Source organism: Sceloporus occidentalis, unplaced genomic scaffold (genome assembly GCF_023333645.1).
Source record: "Sceloporus occidentalis isolate IW3139 unplaced genomic scaffold, rSceOcc1.0.p SCAF_4, whole genome shotgun sequence".
NCBI classification, from domain to species: Eukaryota; Metazoa; Chordata; class Lepidosauria; order Squamata; family Phrynosomatidae; genus Sceloporus; species Sceloporus occidentalis.
The window spans coordinates 117,495,215-117,517,600 of NW_028316984.1; the positions used below are offsets into that span (position 1 = coordinate 117,495,215).

Genomic DNA, 22,386 nt, shown 5'->3' on the forward strand with positions numbered 1-22,386 from the left:
CAAGTATTCACATAAAGAGTGTCAGGCAGACAGAAAAAGATACAGAAAGATCCAAGAATGACTAAATGGGGATACAAATATAGGGGAGACTATAAACACAAAAACAGAAGGAGTGATAGGTATGTACTGGGCCTGTGAAATTATACAGCTCAGTAACAAACTAGCATATATAGGCGCGTTACAGACCGCCCCTTTGGGGCGGCCTGTAGGCGCTGCTTTCCCCGGTGTATCAGGGCCTCAGCTGCCACAACGGCAGCCTCTGAGGCCCCGATCCGCCGCTTTCCAGACCGTGAGAAAGTTGCAAAAGGCCGCTTCCCCGCGGCCTGTAAAGGGGTGTCCTCGGGGCTTCAAGCCCCGAGGACACCCGATGGCGGTGGGGAGGAGGAGAAAGGGGCCGCTCGGCCCCTTTCTCCTCTGCGTCGCTTGGTGCAGCCATCTAAAGGCTGCACCCAGCTACGCAAAGCTAGAAGGAGCTCTGAAACAGAGCTCCTTCCGGGGCCACGGTAAGGGCGAACTAGGTGCCCTCGTGCAGCCCCACTATGTCACAACCGTGCCGCCCCGTTTAGAGGCGGCGTGGTTGTGACATAGTCATGGCGGCAGCTGTGTGGAACGGCCGCCGCCATTTTGTGCACGCTCCGCGCGTGCTAGGGTTGGGGTGTGGAGAAGCGCCACCGCTTCCTAACCCTAGCATGCGCGGAGCACACACTTTTAGGCCTGTCTATAACAGGCCATAGGCAAGGCCATATAATGCAACTCATGGCAAGAGTTGTTACTTTTCAAAATGAGCTTCTGGGTGTTACAAGCCAACAAAGTGCTGGATATACTCCAGCAAAACTAACTGAAAGTAAAACAACACAGCTGTACTGAGTGACTTTAGAGGGCTAGTAGAGGGTTGCTTACTAGGTTACTAGTAATCAAAAAACCTGCCATCTGGACTGGTCTTCTGATCACGGCTGCAGTAGGCAGCTTTAATAATAATAATAATAATAATAATAATAATAATAATAGTTTTATTTATATCTTCCCACCTCTCCCAATGGAATGAGGTGGGATCACAACAGAGTTAAAAAAGTTACAGTATTCCAACATTAGACTGTGATTTCAGTGAAACATGAGTTTTATAAGCTATGATTTAAAAATTTAAATGGGCATTTACAGTTGCAATCCTATGCAAACATAGTCCAGTGTAAAGTGGGCCAAGACAATCTATTTATCCATTTTAATTTGATCTGCAGGTTATAAAGCAGAAGTCTAAAATGCAACAGGTCTTCTCTCACAATACTACAAAATTAAATAATGACTCAAAAGGAAATTGCATAGAAATATAGAACAAGGGACAATCCCAGTGTTGTGTGGTTGTACAAACTCAGGTATCACTGAAAATCAAAATCTAATGTAAAGCTCTGTCGAACTGCTGCTCAGTGGCCCAAGAGTGCTTCCTGTTACTTCCTGTTACTTCCCATCTAGCAGTGCAAAACAGGACTGATTAAAGGCCAAACTATATGGCTGATGGTCTATGCTGGCTTTCTGCCTTAGAAGGTGAGGTTCCCGCATACACTCAGAATTTGTCGCAGTTCTCTACAAAGAACAGGGTGTGAACTGAGGAAGTAAACATGTCATATCTTTAATACTCCACCCTCTTCATTACTTTGGCTTCAAAGAATATTGACAGAGATCATAACAACAGCAGCTCTAGGAAAGGTTACTTTTGGGGGCTACAACTGTGGATAGGGATTCTGGGAATTGTAGTCTAAAAAGTAACTGTACCAAATTCTGAATAACAGTGAATACTTTCTGTGCAAATTTCATTTTGCTTAGATTTATGGAAACAGCAACATAATTACAATTCCTTCCATCGGTATCTTTCTGTTTTTGAAATGAATCTCTGCAACTGAAAATGTGTGGCAGACTAAAAGCCAACCAACCAACCAACCATCCAGTGTTTATATGGCTTTAAACATGTTATTAGTCCCAACTAGAGTGTAGCCACTGTTTCACTTATCTATGTGCCAGTATGGGGTAGTGATTTGAGCACTAGACTCTGGAGGCCATGATTCAAATCCCTACTCAGCCATGGAAACTCAGTGGGTGACCTTGAGCAAATGTCACTCTATCAGCATAAAGATGATGACAAAGGTAACAAGGTGATGAACAAATCATGCCAAGAAAACCCACAATAGGTTCATCATAAATCAGAAATGACTTGAAGACATACACAATAACAACATGTGTTGACTCCAATCAACAACAGAATAAATTAGTCTGTTCTAGTTGGAATTATGCAACAATTTTTTGCTTGTTAGTGAACAATCTTACTTAACTTTGGCACGTTATAGAGCGCCGAAAAGCGGCGCTCTGCCTGCGCCGTCATTAGCTGCGCTGAGAAGCCCCAGCGGCCAAACCGTGAGGCTTCCTGGCACAGCTAAAAAGAAGCACCAAAATGGCACTTATTGTGTCGCGGAAATGATGCGACGAGGCACCAATGGCGCACTTGATGCATCATTTTCGCGATGCTAAGCATCCGGCACGTAAAAATGGCCGTGCCCATGTGTATAGGGTGTGGCCATTTTTACACCCCCGTCACGTGCTAGGGGTGAGGCCGGTATGGACGCTAGGTCCTTGGCCAACCCCTAGCACGTGACGGGGGTGCCGCAAAGGCCCGTGCGGAACGGGCCTTTGTCGCACTAGGTATTTTTGCGTCAAGTACTATTAAAGATATTAATATGTAAGTGTTAAGTTGTTGCCTCATGCTATTCAGTTTTGCAAACATTACAGTTGGTTACAAAGTCTTTTAACAATAATTCAAATAAAACTAGAGTAAAAATACTTCACATTCTGTATTTAGAACTGTAAGAGCATTGTAAAACAGCAGTGGTGTGTTTAATATTCAGTTCTAAGGAGGCTTTTTTGGTTATACATGTACATTTTTGGTGATTGCAAAGTGTCTTTGGCATAATAAATATACAGTATATGATATTTCTACATTATCTGTACATGCACTTCAGCAATAAAATAATGGTGTTCTAGTACACTAAATGACAATGTCATCACAAAGAGTAAGCAAAAGTCAGGCTGACTTAAAATGCAAAAACGGTGTTGACTCAGAATGTGAGAATCTGAAAAAGAAAATAATACTTCATCCTCAGTGTGTTCCAGAACAGAAAACTAACACTGCTTTCCTGATTTTATGCCTAAACCCATGGAGTTATTTTTTTCATGAATCTTCATAATTACATACATCCAAAATGGACCATGGATGCTAAAGGTAAAGAGAACAAAAACATAATTGCAGATATCGGGCAACTGGTTATCCTATTCAACAGTGCAAAGCAGAGTTTACACACGCATTCAAATAAGCCTCTAACTTGATATGTTGAACTGAAATTCAACATATCAAGCCCACCTCATACATAACTGGCACCTGTTTTTCTCAAATGGTACGTTCTCTCTGATACTAAGCTAATATGCCTACCCCAAAACACAACATAAGTTTCACTTCATGTAGAGCTTGGCAAAACAAACCAGGCTATTTGGACAGCATCCTTGGTGTCTGGATATACAGTCGCCCCTCTGTTCTTGCAGATTTGGAGTCTACTTCCCTTGTGGCAAATGAAGGGGGACAAATAGTTACAGGAAAAGAGATTCCACCTCAACATTAGGAGGAACTTCCTGACAGTAAGGGCTGTTCGACAATGGAACAAACTCCCTCGGAGTGTAGTGAAAGTCTCCTTCCTTGGAGGTCTTTAAGCAGAGGCTGGATGGCCATCTGTCAGGTATGCCTTGATTGAGAGTTCCTGCATGGCAGGGGGATTGAATGGATGGCCCTTGTGGTCCCTTCCAACTCTATGATTCTATGTTTCTATGAAAATGGGGTGGGCACGCATTGCCATTCAAGCCAATGGGGCTTGAATATTGGTGATTTTCCATTTTCACGGGGTGCAGAACAGATCCCCCACAAAAATGGAGGGGTGACTGTACTTTGCAGACCCCTCTCTGTTGGAACAATGTATGATCTACATAATTTTTGGTTCCTATGATAAGCATTTTCATTTCTAGATGAAATTGTGTCATTTTACCCACGGGTTTAGGACTTGCATGTTCACCAGTGACCCCTGTTCCTCTGAAAAAACTGAGTCTTGAAAATATTTTCCAAAGTGGGCAATTTGCTGTTATGGTATCAGAAATGGAACACAAAGGAGTATATACTGTTGCTCACATGCAAAACACAGGCAAGGATATTTGTTTCAATGCTTAACAGTTGAGCACAACTTTCAAAGTGCAAATATACTGAAAACATGTTATTATGATAATGTCTAAACTGTTTGCTTTTTGATAGACAGAATCCAGCAAACACTTGGTGTCTGTCAGTTAACATCCTTCTGGTGTGCACAGAACTAATCCAGCTAGAAAGTTTGCAAAACTTGTCCTTGTTGTGACCAGCTACTGCTGCACATGATTGTGTGAGGAAGTTTGATACTTCTATGAAAGTTGTGAATTCACTTGTAAGATACAACAGCCTACGTATATAAGACAGTGAGTATTTTCACATACCTTTTCTTCCTCAAGTGCAAACAAGCAGTGTTAGGTAGACATGGCTATTAGAAATGTAGCAAAATCTCAAAAATAATTGTAGATTCTTGAAATTCTATAACAAACCAAATGTACGGCTTGCAAAAGGTTTCTGGCTAGGTTTGCATGCCCATCCTATGCTGAGACTGTATATGACTGCAAAATTGTCTCAAGATTGTTCCTCCCCCAATTGTTTCTTTTCTTGGCATTTTTTTTTTAAAAAATCACAACAATAATAATAACAATATTTCTTGGAATTGGACATCTGACTATATCAAGGTATACAACATTTCATTAATAAAATATCAAGAATACATGTTCTGTACAAACATAAACAGGTTTACTACTAAGGTGGGTTAGTAACACAGCTTTGTTTACATTTTATAGCTCTGTGGATGCCTTCTTGAGGGGTTCTGAAACTGTTACAATAAAATCAGAGGTAAGGAATTAAGACAAATAATATAGAAGTCAATAACCAAATTAAAGGACCCTTCAGTGGTTCTTGCCTTTACGAAATATGTTATCAATTAAATGTCATATTGATTTAAAAATAATCTTTCTTTCTGTAGGGTAAATTAAGTCATTTATCCCACAGTACACATATAAGAGTTTAATTCTTTTAAAAAATGGTGAATGCTAAATTAAAACAGCAAAGCATCTCTATGGCAATGAAATAAGATGTTTGCATAAATTTTACTCATATATTTACTGTGGAGAAAAGTTACCTGAGGAAATTACTTGGCATAAAACTAAATTATGAAAAAGCATTTCAACATTTTTATTTTTGTTGGGTATAGATTAGGAGTGGACAAAGTATGCTCATCCAGATGTTGTTGGACTACAACTCCCAGCATTCTTCACCATTGCCAACTGTACACTGGCAACATCTGGAGGGCAGCAACTTGTCCACCACATTTTAGACTATGAAGCAATCATATACAGCATTTCTGCTACTTAGGTGTATCTGAGCCTTAAAAACAGCCCACAAAATCAGTCTGTCAGAAGGCATTTGAAGGTGCAGATTTGTGCAGCAGAAGTGCACACTTGTGATATGTGTAAGACTTTCCAAGTAAAGTTCCAAATATCATTATGCTCAAATTTATCACAGCTAGAAAACTGCAAGCTATTGAACAGTCACTATGAACAGAGAATTGCAGACTAGTTGTTCTTTAACACTGAGCAATGCCTCTGTTTTTCTAAAAATAGGCACAATTTGTGTGTTGATAGTACCATTTGGCAAAAATGTCTCAAACATTCCTGTACTTGCTTACTAAGCCCTTTTTGCCTTATCCAGGTTAACTAAAAGTAGTAGATGGGGACTTCAGTTCCCAGTGTCCCTGAATTTGGTAACAGGCACACATGAATGGGACAGAGCCATCAGAGTCTGTGGCACAATTTAAAGTCCAAATAAGAGAATGATAAAAGGATACAAATTCTCTTTATCAACAAATGAAGGACTACATTTCAGACTCTTGGCCTTATCAACTCATATATACTAATTCATACATATAAACATGAGGCCATAGTTTATTTCCTTCTTTGCAACACCCTGACCTCACTGGGGAGCATCTTCTCACATTTGCACAGCATGGCATGGCCACCACTGAAAATACAGTACTCTGAGGGCTACACATCAGAAACACAATTAAGACATTCATAGTTCCAAAAAAAGCCTAAACAATCTTAGAAAGGCAAGGCAATGAAAGAGATGCTGCAACTCCACAAACGGAAGCTTGTTTTTCAAGGTTACACAGCAGCAAAAGTACAGAACTGAAAAGGCTTGGTAGACTATCTTCAATCCATGCCATCAATCCATGCTGTCTCTTTCCAATTGTTTTAGGAATAGTTTCAAGTCCAGAAAGAAACTGATGAAAAAGACTGGACAGCTTTCACGACATGCTGAGCTGCAAGCTCATCACAGATCCTGAATCATCAAAATTTCACAGGTTGGAATTCCAGGCAGACAGCTAGGGCTACATGAGCTCTGATAATTCTACCTTCCCTTCAGTCGCCAAGACTGCTTTTTCCATGCTGGCATCTGTCCTTCCTTCACACAGCTTTTGCTTAAGCTTATATAGTTCATACTCATGTAGTATTTTTTGTGTCAAGTACTTTTCACGCTTTATTTTGGCTTTCACTTCAGCTGGGACATCAGGAATCATCCAGGCCACAAAGAATTTGACAATGAAGACAACGTGCTGAAAGGCAGGAGAACAGCACAAACAAAAGATGCAAGTAAATAACACTGAAGAATGAACAACAGGCCTTAAGTCTGACTTTTAATGCTCACTGTTGAAGGCCAAATAGATGTGAGATTAATTGTGTGAATGCAGTTAACAAGCATTTTTGTTTATATAAACAAAAGAAACCAAGATGGGTGGGAAGGGAAAGTTAACTCTTTTTCTACCATCATCCAGGTAAAAATTCCCTTAATAGGAGTAATGAATACTCCTATTTGGAGTATTTGGAGATTTGGAGGAGGGGATTTTTCTTGAGAAAGAAAAGATAGACATAAACATCCTATACTCAGTTCAAAAGCTTGCCATTTATGTAACCAAAAATGTTAACATTAACTGCATTCACATAATTAACCTAATATCTATTTTGGGTGTAAAACAATAGTGAAATTGGGATGTATTGCACCATCATAGAAATGCCTATACATTGCCATTCCTAGAAGAAAAAGCCCTGATATCAAATAAACAAACCCTTTCAGCACTTTTCTTGATTCAAAAAGAGGAAGATCATAGATACTGGTTAAACAGATGACATAGATAATTCTTAAATGGAAGACAGATCATAAAATCATCATCATCATCATAATCAAACTGGAAGAACATAGAATAGTTGTGGCTATTTGTAAAATGTATCCAGGCTGCATTCACAATGTTAGCTTCTATGGTTGCAGTAGCTGTTCCTAATCCAGGCAACATTTGGGAGCTGAAAAGTATAAAGATAACCAGAGGCCTGTAACCTCACTGGGATGGAAATGTACTGGATTGCAAAAGTGGGGTCCCTGTTGAGATGCCACCTTGAGTCCCTGTGTGGGCGGGGCCTGTGCTCCCACCTGCATTCTGGCTGGGTGTCCTCTAACCCACGCCAGGTGAGAAACAAACTCATGAACTCCGGATGTGTATGCAGTCAAACTTTTCTTAGTTATTAATGTGAACAGAACAAACTTCTCCCCCCCCCCCCCCCCGCAACATCCCAACACCAACAAAGCTCTAACCGCTGTGCCCTTCTTCAGGGTGTGTCCTCAGCTTGGCTGACCCTAGGAGCAAAGCACTTTTCCTGGGGTTCTCTTTTGGACTTATCCCACTCAGTGGGGACCGGGGCTTGCTCCCATCACTCTCCTTTCGGGTACCACCATTCTTTCTTCAAGGTGCTGCCTTCCTTCTCCCTCCACTCGCCCTCTTGAAGATGCCTGAAATCTCCCTCCTCCTTGGGGTCTCGTAGCTACACCTCTACGTGAAGACCTATCCGCAACAACCCATGTTGGCTCTGCAATGAGACGGGCCGCCCTTCTCTCCTGGGACTTATGGTCACCTGTCCTCTCCCTCTTCCGACTGCCTCGCCACTTCCAATTATTCCGTGTCTCCCCTTCCACCATGTGCTCAACGTTCCCTCACCTTTTATATCCGCCCCTTGGGCCCTTAACTCCGCCTCTCTCTCCTCCCCTGGGTCTTCCTCCTCCTCATCTCGCTGCGACCAACCCTTTCCTCATCCTCCCCCACCTCACTACACCCTGTACTGTAAGGAAGGCATGATATAAATAAACATAATAATAATAAACATAATAATAAACATAACAATGGAGTTTACATTTCCTGGACTTTGAAAATTTCATTATTGCCAGAAGGCCAGAAGGAAGAGGAGCCTGCCTGCAAAATATATCCTCCCCAGTATACATCCTTACTAAGGACAGAAACAACATGCAGGCTTCTGAGCAACATCTCCAATTGTTGTTTTTTACCCTCCTGTTTGGTTTGTGACATCTTTCCTGATGAAGAAGCCCATGGAGCTTCGAAAGCTTGCAACAAGTATATTGTGCATTTCGGTTGGCCAATAAAGGTATCACTGATGGATTTTTGTTTGCATTTGTTAAATAGCCAACACAGCTACCCCTCCATGTTTTCTGTATTCAGAGGATGTGCAGTTAGGTTTGTGAAATCCTATTGCATCTTTATAACATTTGTGGGAACAAACAATATCTGATTATGGACTCATGTGCAACTTGAGTTCGTTGAGTGTTTCCCTTCAATTCTAGTAACTTAACTGCACTTTCTTTCTTTCTTTTTTAAAAAAACTTTCTTCTATTATGTGCTAAAAAGCATTTTTTAACATCAGTAGTGTCACTTGTATTCATTAAAGCCATACTAACTCTTTGCTCTAGCTTACTGATTTCAGGAGTTGAGGAGAAGATTTACCTCCATAATAATGATAAAAGCCATTTTGGCGGCCAGGATGTGCCAGAACTGCATTGTGTGCGTGTACTGCTTCTCATGGTCTGGTGGATATCGATAGTCCCTATACCTGTTGAATACAAACATGTCAAGGTGAAGGGTCATATTCAAACACAGACAGTTGACAAGTTCTGTGGCACTTACATTCAAGTACAGCTGTCATTTAAGAAGACTTTTTATCCTGATCTTAATGTTTTTATTTATTTATTTATTTTAAAAGCAAGGCTCTTGTAACTGGCTCATGTCTCTCATTTGCTCATTCGTTGCAAAAACAGATTGTGAAGAATTGCTAGTGGAGCTATGTACACAGGGCATGCAGCTGTCATAAGGTGATGCTTGGATAGTATTTGTATATCAGAGTGGATCAAGGGGCAGAATAAATCAGGCAGGAGAATCATATCACAGCATGGAAAGTATGATATTTATTCAGAACAAACCACCAATGCTTAAATGGTGCAAAGGGAAACCTTGAAATTCATTTCAATAAACTATATACTTTTAGAGTGGATTTTCAAGGCAAGATTTTTCCATCAGCACACAATGCTGGAATAATGTATACAGAATTATGGGAAAACGCTGGAGTGAAAACCCATGTGAAATCTTGCAAGCTGGTAGCCCCACACTACTACATGTATCCAACAGGGCAAAGGACTCACAGGCTCGTTCGAGAGAGAAGAATGGAGAGAACAAGAAGATGAATCTAATCCTAAGGCCCTATATCCATGGTCCCAATAAAATGGCCTCTACCTGTCTTCTCAGTGGGGACACTGGATGATGCATGGTCCAAACGCTGGTTCTGGTGTGATCAGACTGGACAACGTCTGGCCCATTCAACACCAGACCCAGGGTATACCCCTCTTAACTTAGAGTCCAAACAGACAGGCCAAAATAAAGCTGCTTCTGGTCACTTTGGAGGTATGATGTCTAAATAACACACACATCTTAGAAAGCCAGAGGCTGTGCCAAAGCTGTGCTCCAGTCCTTAGGACTGGAGTGTGGCTTTGAAATGGCTTCCAGCTTCTTAGGACACATACATCATTTAAACAGCATCCCTCCAAAGTGACCCAAAGCAGCTTTATTTTGGTCTGTCTGTTTTGGCTCTAAATTACCTGCTTGCTCTGGATCTTCCCAGAAGATCTGGATCCCTCCCTCCTGACACCAGGTGGCTGTTTAAAACATGTTCTCCTGAGCTTTCCTGTACCATCACTAGCCACTGTCAGAAAAAGGAGTCTAACCATGTGATCATTGATGTACTCCTCATACTGTCCTCAGAGTGAAGTTATCCAGGGTGGCAGCAGTTGCACTGGGTGACTCAGTGGCATGCGTGTGTGAACAGCTGCCCAGTATCAGAATGGAGGACCCTCATAACTGGGGGAGGGTTGGTGCAACTCCAGGGCCAAGATACTCTGGGCTGCCCCTGGAGTAGCCTGGCCAGTGCAGGCAGAGCTAAGAATAGGTTACGTAAGTAACCTCTTTATAAGGGCACTGAAAAAATTAATCATGTGATACAAAATAGTAGTTGTGTACTATTACAAAATAATATTTGTAACAGTATACAAATAGCATTTGCTTTTAGGCTAGATATAGGTGAGGAAATAATAGGGTTCCACTGAAAAATGTAAATCCATGTCAGTGCCTTCTTTTTTCATGTGCCCTTCCTGACTACAGTTATAGCACTATGATTCCTCATTATCTGTCACATCAATGTCCTATGGAATTCTGGGGTTAGAACTTTAGCAAGGGGTATTTAGACTTATCAGAGAGCCCCAGCAACTCATCAAGTGACAAGTCTCAGCATTCCATATGAAGCAACCATACCAGTTAATGGAATCATAGCATCATACTTGTGTAGAGTGAAAGGCCACCAACTGATATGTAGTAAAAGAGTAATACCATCTTGCACTCCTCCCCAGACATTGGCCATTCATTACTACTATAAGAGCTGTTCAACAGTGGTGGGCTCCTCACCTTGGATGTCTTTAAGCAAATATTGGATGGATATCTTTCAGGAGTAGTTTAGTTGTGCATTACTGAATGTCATTTGTTGGAGTAGATGGCCCTTGTGGTTTCTTCCAGCTCTAACATTATATGATTCTATGTAATGATCTTATGTCACATGTTTATTTTACCCTACATGAAAGTGTGTGTGTGTGTGTGGGGGGGGGGGATAAACATGAGGTTGCAGTTTTCAGTGGCAACCACAAGATTAGCACTACATTAGCACTACATACACCACTTCTAGGCTGACTTATTGTAAATGTATGTGAGAAGGCAAAATTGAAAGGCTAAAATCACTAGACTTTCATAATTTTGCCTCCTCTTGTATTTTTCTTCTATCATATGAGTTGATCAATATATTTATACATTGTCTGCAAGAAGACAAATATGTCCCTTGCAGTTCATGTAATAAAACAAAACCCATATTCTGATGGTTAAAGAGGCCCATCTTTTATCTTACAAAATGAAGCATAATGTGGGTTAAGGTGTGAATTTTATGCTTAAGACTAATACAGTTGTGAAATCATTTATTATAGAAACATACATACATACATACAAACGCAAACATGATTAGCACTTACCTGCAATTTGTAAAGTTTCCTGGGTTTGCATCAGGTCTGTTTTTCTCTCGAAAATCTGATATTCTAAATATGGAGAGGCTGTCATTAATATATCCACTCATAGGTGAATCAGGATCAGTAGAATAGGCATAATAATACACCAGCCGAGGGATCATATCAGATGTAAAGGCTACAATGAATGCCTACAGAAAAGAAATTGTGCTCTGTTACATAAATTCATTCTCCTTACACTAAATGAAGTATCCATTATGCTAAGGATGAGAAAAAACTGATTTGATTTAGAACTGGACATGCTGCATTTTACCTGCAAGTAAGTGCACAAAGCATACTAGCCTGCTAACAGTTGAACTGACTTGATTTCCCAAATACACTCGTGATAGCCACAAGTGATCATAAAAAAAAAGAAAGAAAAGAAATCCCTAAACTTTTGTAACACATACCTATTTTGTTACTAGGAATAAATTCTTATTTTTTTCCAAATATTGTATTGTTCTTTTAAACTGTGAGCTGCTTTGGGTCCCAATTTTGTAGTAAAGAAGGATATAAAATATGACTATATATAATAGGCTGACTGAAAGTCAAAATGATACAACAGAGATTAATGGTATGATTATGAAACCATGGGTACAGAACCACACTCAGACAAGAAGGTTATGGGTGACCATTCCTCTTTCTATCCCATCACACCCAAAGCAATGAGAGGCGCTGCTGCTGCTGCTACTACTACAGTTATCATCAAACTCCCAGAAGCAGTGCTTGAAAAAGTTACTGACTTTTGAACTTTACCTCATAGTATCCCTCAGCTAGCATGGCCACTGGCATTTAATTATCTTAGGCTGCATTCACATTACAGAAATAATCCAGTTTGACACCACTTTAATTGTCATGGTTCAACAGTATGGAATTCTGGGGATTGTAATTTTGTGAGATATTTGGCCTTCTCCGTCAGAGAGCACTGATGCCACAACAAATTACAATTCCCAGAATTCCATAACATTGAGCCCTGGCAGTTAAAGTGGTGTCAAACTGAATTATTTCTTCAATGCATATACAGCATTAAATATTTAGCAGAAGAAATTAGTGATAAAAGGAACATGGAGAAGGTATTTGTTTGGACTACAATATCTACAGCTACATCATCCAGAACCCCCCCAGACATTTTGTAAAATAAAGCTTTGCTCATAATTCAGCAATTAAACACAACCAATATAAACAATCAACTATTGTAGTTTAAATCCCAACATAGAAATACAAGGTTGGGCTGCTATTAATTAGCAATAAATGTTTTCCAGAAGAGTCACATCTTCAATCAGAATGAAAGGCTCTAGGAGTATATCCAGTTTTGATCCACAATTCAGGAAGCACCAGAGAGGGCATGGCACTAATTTTTCACCATCTGCAAATGGCAGTACAAGAAGCACAACTATATATGGAGAGATTGGATATATCTTGTTATTCAGTCCAATATGGGGACTAACAATTTCCAAGAAAGTAAGGAGAAAGTTCCTTCCCTTAATTTGGATGTCCCATGTGTACTTCTCAGCCTGCTAGTTAAATCTAACCTCAGATTTAAAGCATAAGCAGCTTTGTTAATGCTACGTCTTTATTATTGTTTGTATCACAGAAATGTGATTTTCTTGAAGTGCATCACTTATCCCAGCATTATGCAACCTGTAGTTTCTTGATGAAGATCCACCTGTCAGATCCATCTGTCCCAGGCACTATGTCCAAATTTTCAGAATAATAGTAATTGCAGCTCATCATTATCTGGAGATTGCCCATCCTTAGATTAGCATCACAGAATTACAATTAGCACTGACCCCTGAGGAAATGTTGATACTACCAAATTTTGTAGTGTGATCAATGTATAAGACAGATGCCTTGCTTGTTAGTATTTTTATTATTAAAAAAACAACATAACTTACATTTGTGACAACGGACAAGATTGCTAACCCATTCAGAATTTCCTGCCAAATACCAATACTGTGTGCTTTAGCTGCCACCGGTCTTTTATACTGGGTTGTTAGTTTCCAAGAATCAACTCGAATCTCCAAGATATTGTTCATCAGAGCAAGGAGTGGGGCCAAGGGAAAAGAGGCCACAAACAGAGTAATAAATCCAAATTGAATGACTGTATGAAAAAGGGGGGAAAAAAGGTAAATATTTTAAGGTAATCTAAAATCATACTCACTGACACAAACAATTTACTAATTGGAGGCATAAGCATATGGCAGAAAGCAATACAATTTATGCAAGTATTCTGGAGAAAAGAGGGCATATGTTTCTGTGATAAAATGGAAGAGTTCAGCTTTAAAAGTAGTTGTAGGGGCTGTGCAGATCAGCCATTAAGGTTGGCCTGGGGGCAGAGTTGGGGTGTGGTGTCTATACGACGCATGCCCTGACTCCATCCCCATGGCAGCATGACGCTGTGCACCATTCCACATGTTTACATGACACAGCACCAAAGGAGTGCCTTAAAGCCGTGGTGCCCCAGCTATTGTGTCCTTTCTAGGAAAGGCCAGATTGGGGCCGTGATATGCGGTTGCTGCAGCCCTGATCTGGCACAACTGGAGGTGGCTGCAGGCCGCTCCTTAAGGGTGGTCTGCACAGCCTCATGGTTATTTATTTAGAATGTGAACACAGATTGAGTTTGCAAGATGATTTTCAGCATAAAAATACAGTGCGGCCTCCTATTACGCTGGAGTGAAAACCCATGTGAAATCTTGCAAGCTGGTAGCCCCTGTGTAAGGGAAATTCTGGGTGTGCTGGGGCCCCATTAGAAGTAATGGGGCTTGTGACTGTGTGGCAGTATCTGCATGGCAGCGCACGTGCCCCATGAGCGCATGCCCCATTACTTCTTCCAGGGCGTGCAAGGGGCTTTCCAGCACAGCTTTCAGCATATGCTGAAAGCTGCGTATACCGTGCCCGCGAAAAACACAGCCACACTGTAGAAACTTGTTCTCTGAAAAAAGTTTAACAGAAAAAACTGTAAACTATAAAAGAAACTCACTGATTCTATAAAGCATTTACCTCTACCTTTCTCATCTCTAATGAAAGTGCTGCAGATGTGCTAGACAAGAGAAATCTTATTCACCAGCCAGCACGATGCCTGAGAATGATGAGGGTTGTAGTCCAATATCTGAACTACATCTACTGGCTTTTGGCAAGCTCTTGTGCTGCAATCATGCTTCAAAAGCAGCTCTAAGAAGGTTTTACCAAAATAACTGTACATTATTTCCTCCTTAATCAACCTCCTCCATTTTCTTTTTATCCATCTGTCATCTGTCCTTCTGAGCATTCGTGGAAAAGTAGGCAAGTACTTCCACACCAGGTTAGAATATTTTAAAATAGAAATCAGGAGGTATACAGGTTTTTAGGAAATAATGGAAGATCAATTCTGTGGTGGCCAGACAGAAGAGGGAATAACAGATATAAAAACACAAAGAACAATGCAATATTCTTTTTTATTCTATAGTAATCTCTTCTGTCCTTGAATTTTAAATTTTCATGGGCACAGTTCAGTTACACTACTCTTATACATTTCACCATCTTCAAGGTTTCTAGGTGTTTTTCACTGATCAGATATACTCACAAATTTATTTATTTACTTATTGGATTTATATCTTACCTTTCTCTCAACTGGGATTCAAAGTGTCTAACAATAAATTAAAAACAACAACATTTGGACAACAATTGCGTCTATAAAATATTATAATAAAAAGTTGGAAGTTGGCCTATTATCCCAGTATTTTGATTCATTAGCACAGGGAATAAAAGTTCAAACAGCATATATTTAAATGCAAACCAGCTAGCATGTACTAACTACATGCATCATGAATGCAGGCAAAATGTTTATCTTAGCCTTGCTTGAATTGCTGCTATTGTTTCTGAGACTTTGATTACTGCTTCTCGCTTCTTGCCAGCCAGCAAAACAAGCATAAAGCAACAGGCATTCCAGCATTATTTCAAAAACAATGTTCTTCTTAGCTGCTATGTGCCATCTGTTGGCTACTATGTAAAACTGCAATGTAACAGCCTCCCACCATCTACTTCTCACACACAGTCCAGATAAGTTATGTCTATAAAGGGTCAGACTGAATTCTCCTGTGAACAGATAAAATGGGATTTATTACACATTAAGTCTGTGTTAAAGGTTAATTAAAAGTAATCTTATTCCTGTTTTGAGATTACAGATATGAAAATGGTGATAATTACACATCAAAAATGTGTAGGTGGGTGGATGGGGAGGTGGAATGTCTTCTACTGTTATTATGTAACTACACTGTGTTTTGTGCCAAAGAAGTCAACTTTTTCTTAATGGTTAATGACATACAAAACCACGAAGCTACAATGCATACAGAACCCTTTATAAACATGATGCTTTGAACAGTCCAAGAAGGTTATCGCATCAGTGCCTGAAACGTTTCTATTCTGTTCCGAAAACGTTTCAAGATGTAACGTTATGGGAACGGATATTATCGCATTCGAAAATGTAAAGCGTTCCAAGAACGTAACGGGAACACAATTTACCGCATTTGTCCTTATAGGAAGCGTGATAAGTATGAGAACGTTTCAATATTTGCACATGCGTATTTGTAACTGTGTATTCTTGTTCATGAGTACCACATACACAGAACAAAAGGCTTTTACAGGGAGATATTTGTGCAAACACAACCTAATCTTTTTATATACAAGATACATATAGACACACACACACACACACACACACACACACATGTATACACACATATAGTCCGCAATCTATATATACAAAATTTTATATATATATATATATATATATATATATATATATGCATATATATGTATATATTGTGTGTAATATATTTATATTATATATAATATATATTTTGTATATATTACATATATAAAATATGTATATTGTATATATATTGTATGTATACTTTTAGACACACACACACACACACACACACACACACATATATATATATATATATATATAATGTTATACATATACATAAACATAGGGTTGCCATCCCTGGGGACCTCCAAACTAGGAAAAATGTAGGACTTTTAAAAAAAAATTTCCTGGTCAGGAAATTTTAAAAAGAAGGTCCTACATTTTTAAACCTTGTCCAGGGCCAGGCTAGAGCTGGGGAGACAGCCTCTCTCAAGCTCCAGCCAGGCTTTGGAGGACTCTGCAGTCGAGGAGCCCCATCCAGGGCCAGGCTAGAGCTGGGAAGACAGCCTCTCTCAAGCTCCAGCCAAGCTTTGGAGGACTCTGCAGTCGAGGAGCCCCATCCAGGGCCAGGCTAGAGCTGGGAAGACAGCCTCTCTCAAGCTCCAGCCAAGCTTTGGAGGACTCTGCAGTCGAGGAGCCCCATCCAGGGCCAGGCTAGAGCTGGGGAGACAGCCTCTCTCAAGCTCCAGCCAAGCTTTGGAGGACTCTGCAGTCGAGGAGCCCCATCCAGGGCCAGGCTAGAGCTGGGGAGACAGCCTCTCTCAAGCTCCAGCCAAGCTTTGGAGGACTCTGCAGTCGAGGAGCCCCATCCAGGGCCAGGCTAGAGCTGGGGAGACAGCCTCTCTCAAGTCCCAGCCAGGCTTTGGAGGACTCTGCAGTCGAAGAGCCCCATCCAGGGCCAGGCTAGAGCTGGGGAGACAGCCTCTCTCAAGCTCCAGCCAAGCTTTGGAGGACTCTGCAGTCGAAGAGCCCCATCCAGGGCCAGGCTAGAGCTTGGGAAACAGAATGCAGGGAGGGAAGTCCTTTCAGCCAATCACAACAAGGCAGAACATGGGAACGGAAGTAAGAACGGATTACATTACCGCTCTGACATTTCTTGGACCGTTTTAAAAACGTTTCCACAAGCTTGGATCACTTTCTAATCCGTTCCCTCCGAGGAACACATATGGAACACTTTGAGGGGTATGTAGAACCCGATGGGAACCCGATGGGGACAAAACCGTGCGGTAAAGTTGAAAGTGTTCCGTTCCAATCGGGTTCCAAAAATGTTCTCGGAACGCGATGCGATAAACTCCCAAGTTTAGCAAGTTCTATTCCAAAGAGGTGAATTCTTACAGTTACATGGGTATCTGAATTATTTGTTGCTCATGTTAAACTTGTTGGTTCAACATGAGTACTGGGCCAAAAAAATGTGAGTTTACAAGCCTCATGTTGGCAGGAACTCTAACAGCAGTGCTTTCCCCATCATAGGCACCCTTTGTATTTACCCATTTCTAAGTATTCATAGAATAGGCCCAAAGCTCCAAAGGTCTGCAGGTCATGGTCCTGCTCCCATCGACTGTATAAATTCTCTGGATTGCTCCTGGCTTTTCGACGGCCCCACCAATTCCATATCCACCTGTGGTTTGGGAAGACAGAAATACAAGATAGGGCAAATTCCAGATTAAACCCAAAACAAGAGGAGAGAGTATTGTATCAAAACACCTGGTGTATGACAAAACACCTGTGTGTTTTCAAAGCATTTGTTCTAAAACAGACAATGACAAGGCATGAAAAGCCCATATTACAGAATCATCGTTTTCAGGATATCAAACTGCACAATTACAATCAGATAAAACAAAAGAACAGGGTTATGTCAATTGGCTCAACCCTGTCCCTGCCACCATGTGCCCCATCAGATCCATCCCTCCACTGCATGTGAGTTCAACGAAAGACTAAAGGGGAGAGATTACAAGTCAGCATTCCTTATGACGGGCTGGATGGCCATCTGTCAGGGATGATTTGATTTGGATTTCCTGCATGGCAGGGGGTTGGACTGGATGGCCCTTGTGGTCTCTTCCAACTCTGTTATTCTATGATTCTATGATACCTGACACTTATGGTTCATATGGTTGCACTATACCTTTACTCTGAACTAAGTGCACACAATGGAACATTAATTTTTGCTCTGTTTTAAAAAGGTAGTTTACTTGGCATTAGTGCATAACTTACGGTACAAAGGCTTCTTGGATATTGCCCCAAATTTGTTTGCCGGCCATGATAATAGTAAGCTGTGTTGTTAGTTCTATCAAACATCCTGCAGGATCACACTAATGAAAGAAAAGTAACAAAACATACAACTGGTCTGTCATTTGAAAAACATAGTTTTTTAAAGTGATAACTATATATATATATATATATATATATATATATATATATATTCTTTATTGAGATTTATTTCCATTTGTACATATATTAACTTAATATTGAACACAAATAATAAATAAAAGAAGTAACATCAGCTAAATTCTTGCGGAGATAACAAAACAAGGTGATACATAATACATTGGCTTATTGATTCCCTCTTATTACGTTCAATTCCTTGCCTAATTTTCATATATCCAAAGTCAAAAATTATAACATTTTGTGGAGTATCAAATATGTCCAGAATAACCTTGATAATTTACCTATCTATCTTTATGTTAGTTTCTGCCATTTCGTTTCTTGTCTTTGTCTTTTCTTCTAGGTATCCTAACTACCCAAAGTCCTTTATATTCTTTATCTATTCTAACTTTCAAGTAATATTGCTTCTTATAACAATTCTTCATTTACATTACATTTCTTAAACCAGTATTTTTTTATTGGGTCCCAATCCTTTAATTTCTTTTCCTTATTTTTTGTTATTAATCAACATTGTTAATTTGTCTAACTCTTTCATTTCCATCACTTTCTGAAACCAATAGTCTATCGTGGGTATAGTTAAAGTGATAACTTTTATGCAGTATTATTTTCTTATTTTTCAGTTTCTTAAGGAAGGGAGATCTGACCTTACTCATAGTTTATGTTGAGTATTTCTTTTCTTTTAGGACCTACCTTCCTAAAAGAGATTAAGAATTAAGAAAATAATAACATATACTTATGTCTCTGGAACTGCTGAGAGAGTAACCTCATAACTGATGCCAAACTGACAAAATATTTGGGGATTGCATTAAAAGGAAAAAACTCAGACTTATTTAAAAATAATTATGAGAAAATTGGAGAAAAATTAAAATGGATTTAATGAAATGGAAAGATTTAAAATTATCACTAAACGGAAAAATTGTATCTATAAAAATGAATGTACTTCCCAAACTACTATACTTATTGGCAAAAGGAAATTTCAAGATACATTTGGGCTGGAAGAAAACCAAGAATCAAAAATATTACAGGATATTAAAGAAGAAGGAGGACGAGGACTACCAAATTTAAAATTGTATTATAGAGCGGCCTGTTTAGTTTGGATCCAAGATGGGATCATGTTAAAAAATACAAATTTGTTAAATTTGGAAAAGGGTGGGTTACAGTTTGGCTGGCATGCCTATTTATGGTTCGGAAAAGAAAGTGTAAATAAAGACTTTAATAATCATTTTATTAGAATATCTCTATTAAAGGTGTGGAAGATATATAAGGAAAGATGTTCACCCAAAACACCAACTTGGATCTCATCACATGAGGCTATGTACAATAAATAAAATTTTATGGAAAACACATGGATAAAATTTGGTGATTTAATGAAATACCAGGAAGATCAAATTGAAATTCTAACACAAGAGGAATTGGAAGACAAGGGTTTTAAGGGCCACTGGTTATTATTTAGACAATTAAGAGAAAAATTAAAAATAGAAATTAAAAAAAAAATGGAAAGCAGAGGAATTTAACTGAATTAGAAAAAAAATTAATAAAGGAAAAACATTAAACCCTTTCTAAAATTTTTTAAATATTATTAAAATGGGATACAGAAGATGAATTTATCAAGGAGTCGATGATTCAATGGGCAAAAAACATTGGTCATAATACTGACACAGACGAATGGGAGAAAGTTTGGAAAACAACAAGCAAGATCACATTAACGCAAAATATAAGAGAAAATATTTTAAAAATGCATTATAGATGGCTCCTGTCTCTGGCTAAATTATCAAAAATGTATAAAAAAAATGATTCCAAATTGCTGGAAAGGCCAGAATGAAATTGGTTCTTTCTATCACCAATGGTGGACTTGTAAAAAAGCTAAAACATTTTGGAGATCAATTCATATAGAAATTGAAAAATTTTTGAATGTGAAATTAAATATGAGCCCAGAATTGTACTTATTGACTATGATAGAAAAGGATACGAATATGAACAAATCAAAAGAAAGACCATTATTTTATATGATAATAGCTGCAAGGTTAGAGTATGCCAGCATGTGGAAAAATTCCTCTGCTCCAACACTGCAAGATTGGCTAATAAAACTATTAGATTTGGCTAATTTAGATAAATTGACATGTCTTTTAATGTGAAGTTGAAGGCTTTCATGGCCTGCATCCATAGTTTTTTGTAGGTTTTTCGGGCTGTGGCCATGTTCTATAAGAGTTTATTCCTGACGTTTTGCCAGCATCTGTGGCTGGCATCCTCTGAAGAGGCCAGCCACAGATGCTGGCAAAACGTCAGGAATAAACTCTTATGGAACATGGCCACATAGCCCGAAAACCCACAAAAAACTGAAGTGCATTTTGATAACATGATGTTGGATTTCTGTACTATAATGATGAAATTCTGGATGATTGCTTCAGTTGAAAAATGATTACACACCTCTTCGTTTCTCCACTGGTTAAACATATATGTGTAAAGACCAGGATACCCCACAAACTTCCCTTTGAAGAAAGCCACATAGAAACATGAAGAGTAATAGTTGACAAACTGAAACAAGAACATCTTCATAGTGAGTCTGTTCTCATATTCAAGGTGAGTTCTTGGGATTTCTGCAAATTCAAAAACAAACAAACAGAGATTTCATACATTTTGCACCACTGACAAGCTCAGCAAGCCACCAGTGAGGTTTTTTAAAACATAAAAAAATAATAGTAGTCTTGTGAGAGAAAGCTATTTCTGTAGAACACTGTGAGACTGTGAATGACATTCTTACCAGCAGAGGGTACCAAGTAACACATCTAAAACAGAATGCAATTGCCAGCAGCTTATTTTTATAAAATGAAAGCAAAATATAATTTTGCTGATTTTAACTGGAGATCATCTTATAGTAGAAAAGATTTATTTCAGAATTATTCTGAAGGTTTTCATTATCTTAGGATCTTGTCTAGTTTTTACAAAACTGCCCTTCCCATTTCTAGGCCCCCCCCCCCCCCATCTCTTGACTTCAGTTACTTGTTCTGATCAATTTTTGATTCAAGGTAGGGGAACTCTTTTACTGTTTGATTTTTTCATTGTCTAGGTTGAATTTATGTAGATCCTATGTGGTCATTATTTTTGTTTCCTTTTTGTTCACCAGTGAGCCTATCCTTCCATGTTCTTCTTGGACCTTCATTAATAACTGTTCCAAGTCTGTGATGTTTTCTGCTATTAGTATGGTGTCATCCACATATCTTAGATTGCTGATATTCCTTCCTTCTATCTTCACTCTTTCTGCTTAATCTAAGCCTGCTCTTTGTATGATATTTTCTGCATAGAAATTGAGTAAGTAGGGTGATACAATGCAACCTTGCCTGATCCCCTTTGTCAATTGGGAACCAGTTTGTTTCTCCATGTTCTGTTCAGTATTCTCTTGTCCTAAGTAGACATTTCTCGTCAAGACTATCATATGTAGTGGCACTCCCATTACTTTAAGAGCCTTCCATAGTTTTTCATGATCTATGCATTCAAACGCTTTACTATAGTTTATACATGCTGAGTTTTTCTGGAATTCTTTGGTATACTCCTTTGGCCATTGTATGTTAGCACTGTGATCTGTAGTGCCTCTTCCTTTCCTAAATTCTGTTTGCAAATCTAGAATTTCTCTGTCCATGTATGATTGGAATCTATGTTGCACAATTTTGAGCAT

General features: G+C 39.2%; 1 protein-coding gene across 6 annotated transcripts in view; it reads right to left on the reverse strand.

The window, feature by feature from the left end:
• Window positions 1–2,684: 2,684 nt before the first annotated feature.
• Window positions 2,685–22,386, reverse strand: part of ANO5 (anoctamin 5) — an 88,404-nt gene continuing 68,702 nt past the window's right edge. For all 6 annotated transcript variants that reach the window (XM_089521353.1, XM_089521350.1, XM_089521355.1 and 3 more), the window contains 7 exons: window positions 21,141–21,310; window positions 18,543–18,640; window positions 17,819–17,949; window positions 13,537–13,742; window positions 11,612–11,793; window positions 8,997–9,102; window positions 2,685–6,767 (listed from right to left, as the gene is read on the reverse strand). In XM_089521353.1, the coding sequence (XP_089377479.1) occupies window positions 6,543–6,767; window positions 8,997–9,102; window positions 11,612–11,793; window positions 13,537–13,742; window positions 17,819–17,949; window positions 18,543–18,640; window positions 21,141–21,310 (1,118 nt within the window). In that variant the 3' untranslated portion in view covers window positions 2,685–6,542. The remainder of the gene's footprint in view (window positions 6,768–8,996; window positions 9,103–11,611; window positions 11,794–13,536; window positions 13,743–17,818; window positions 17,950–18,542; window positions 18,641–21,140; window positions 21,311–22,386) is intronic.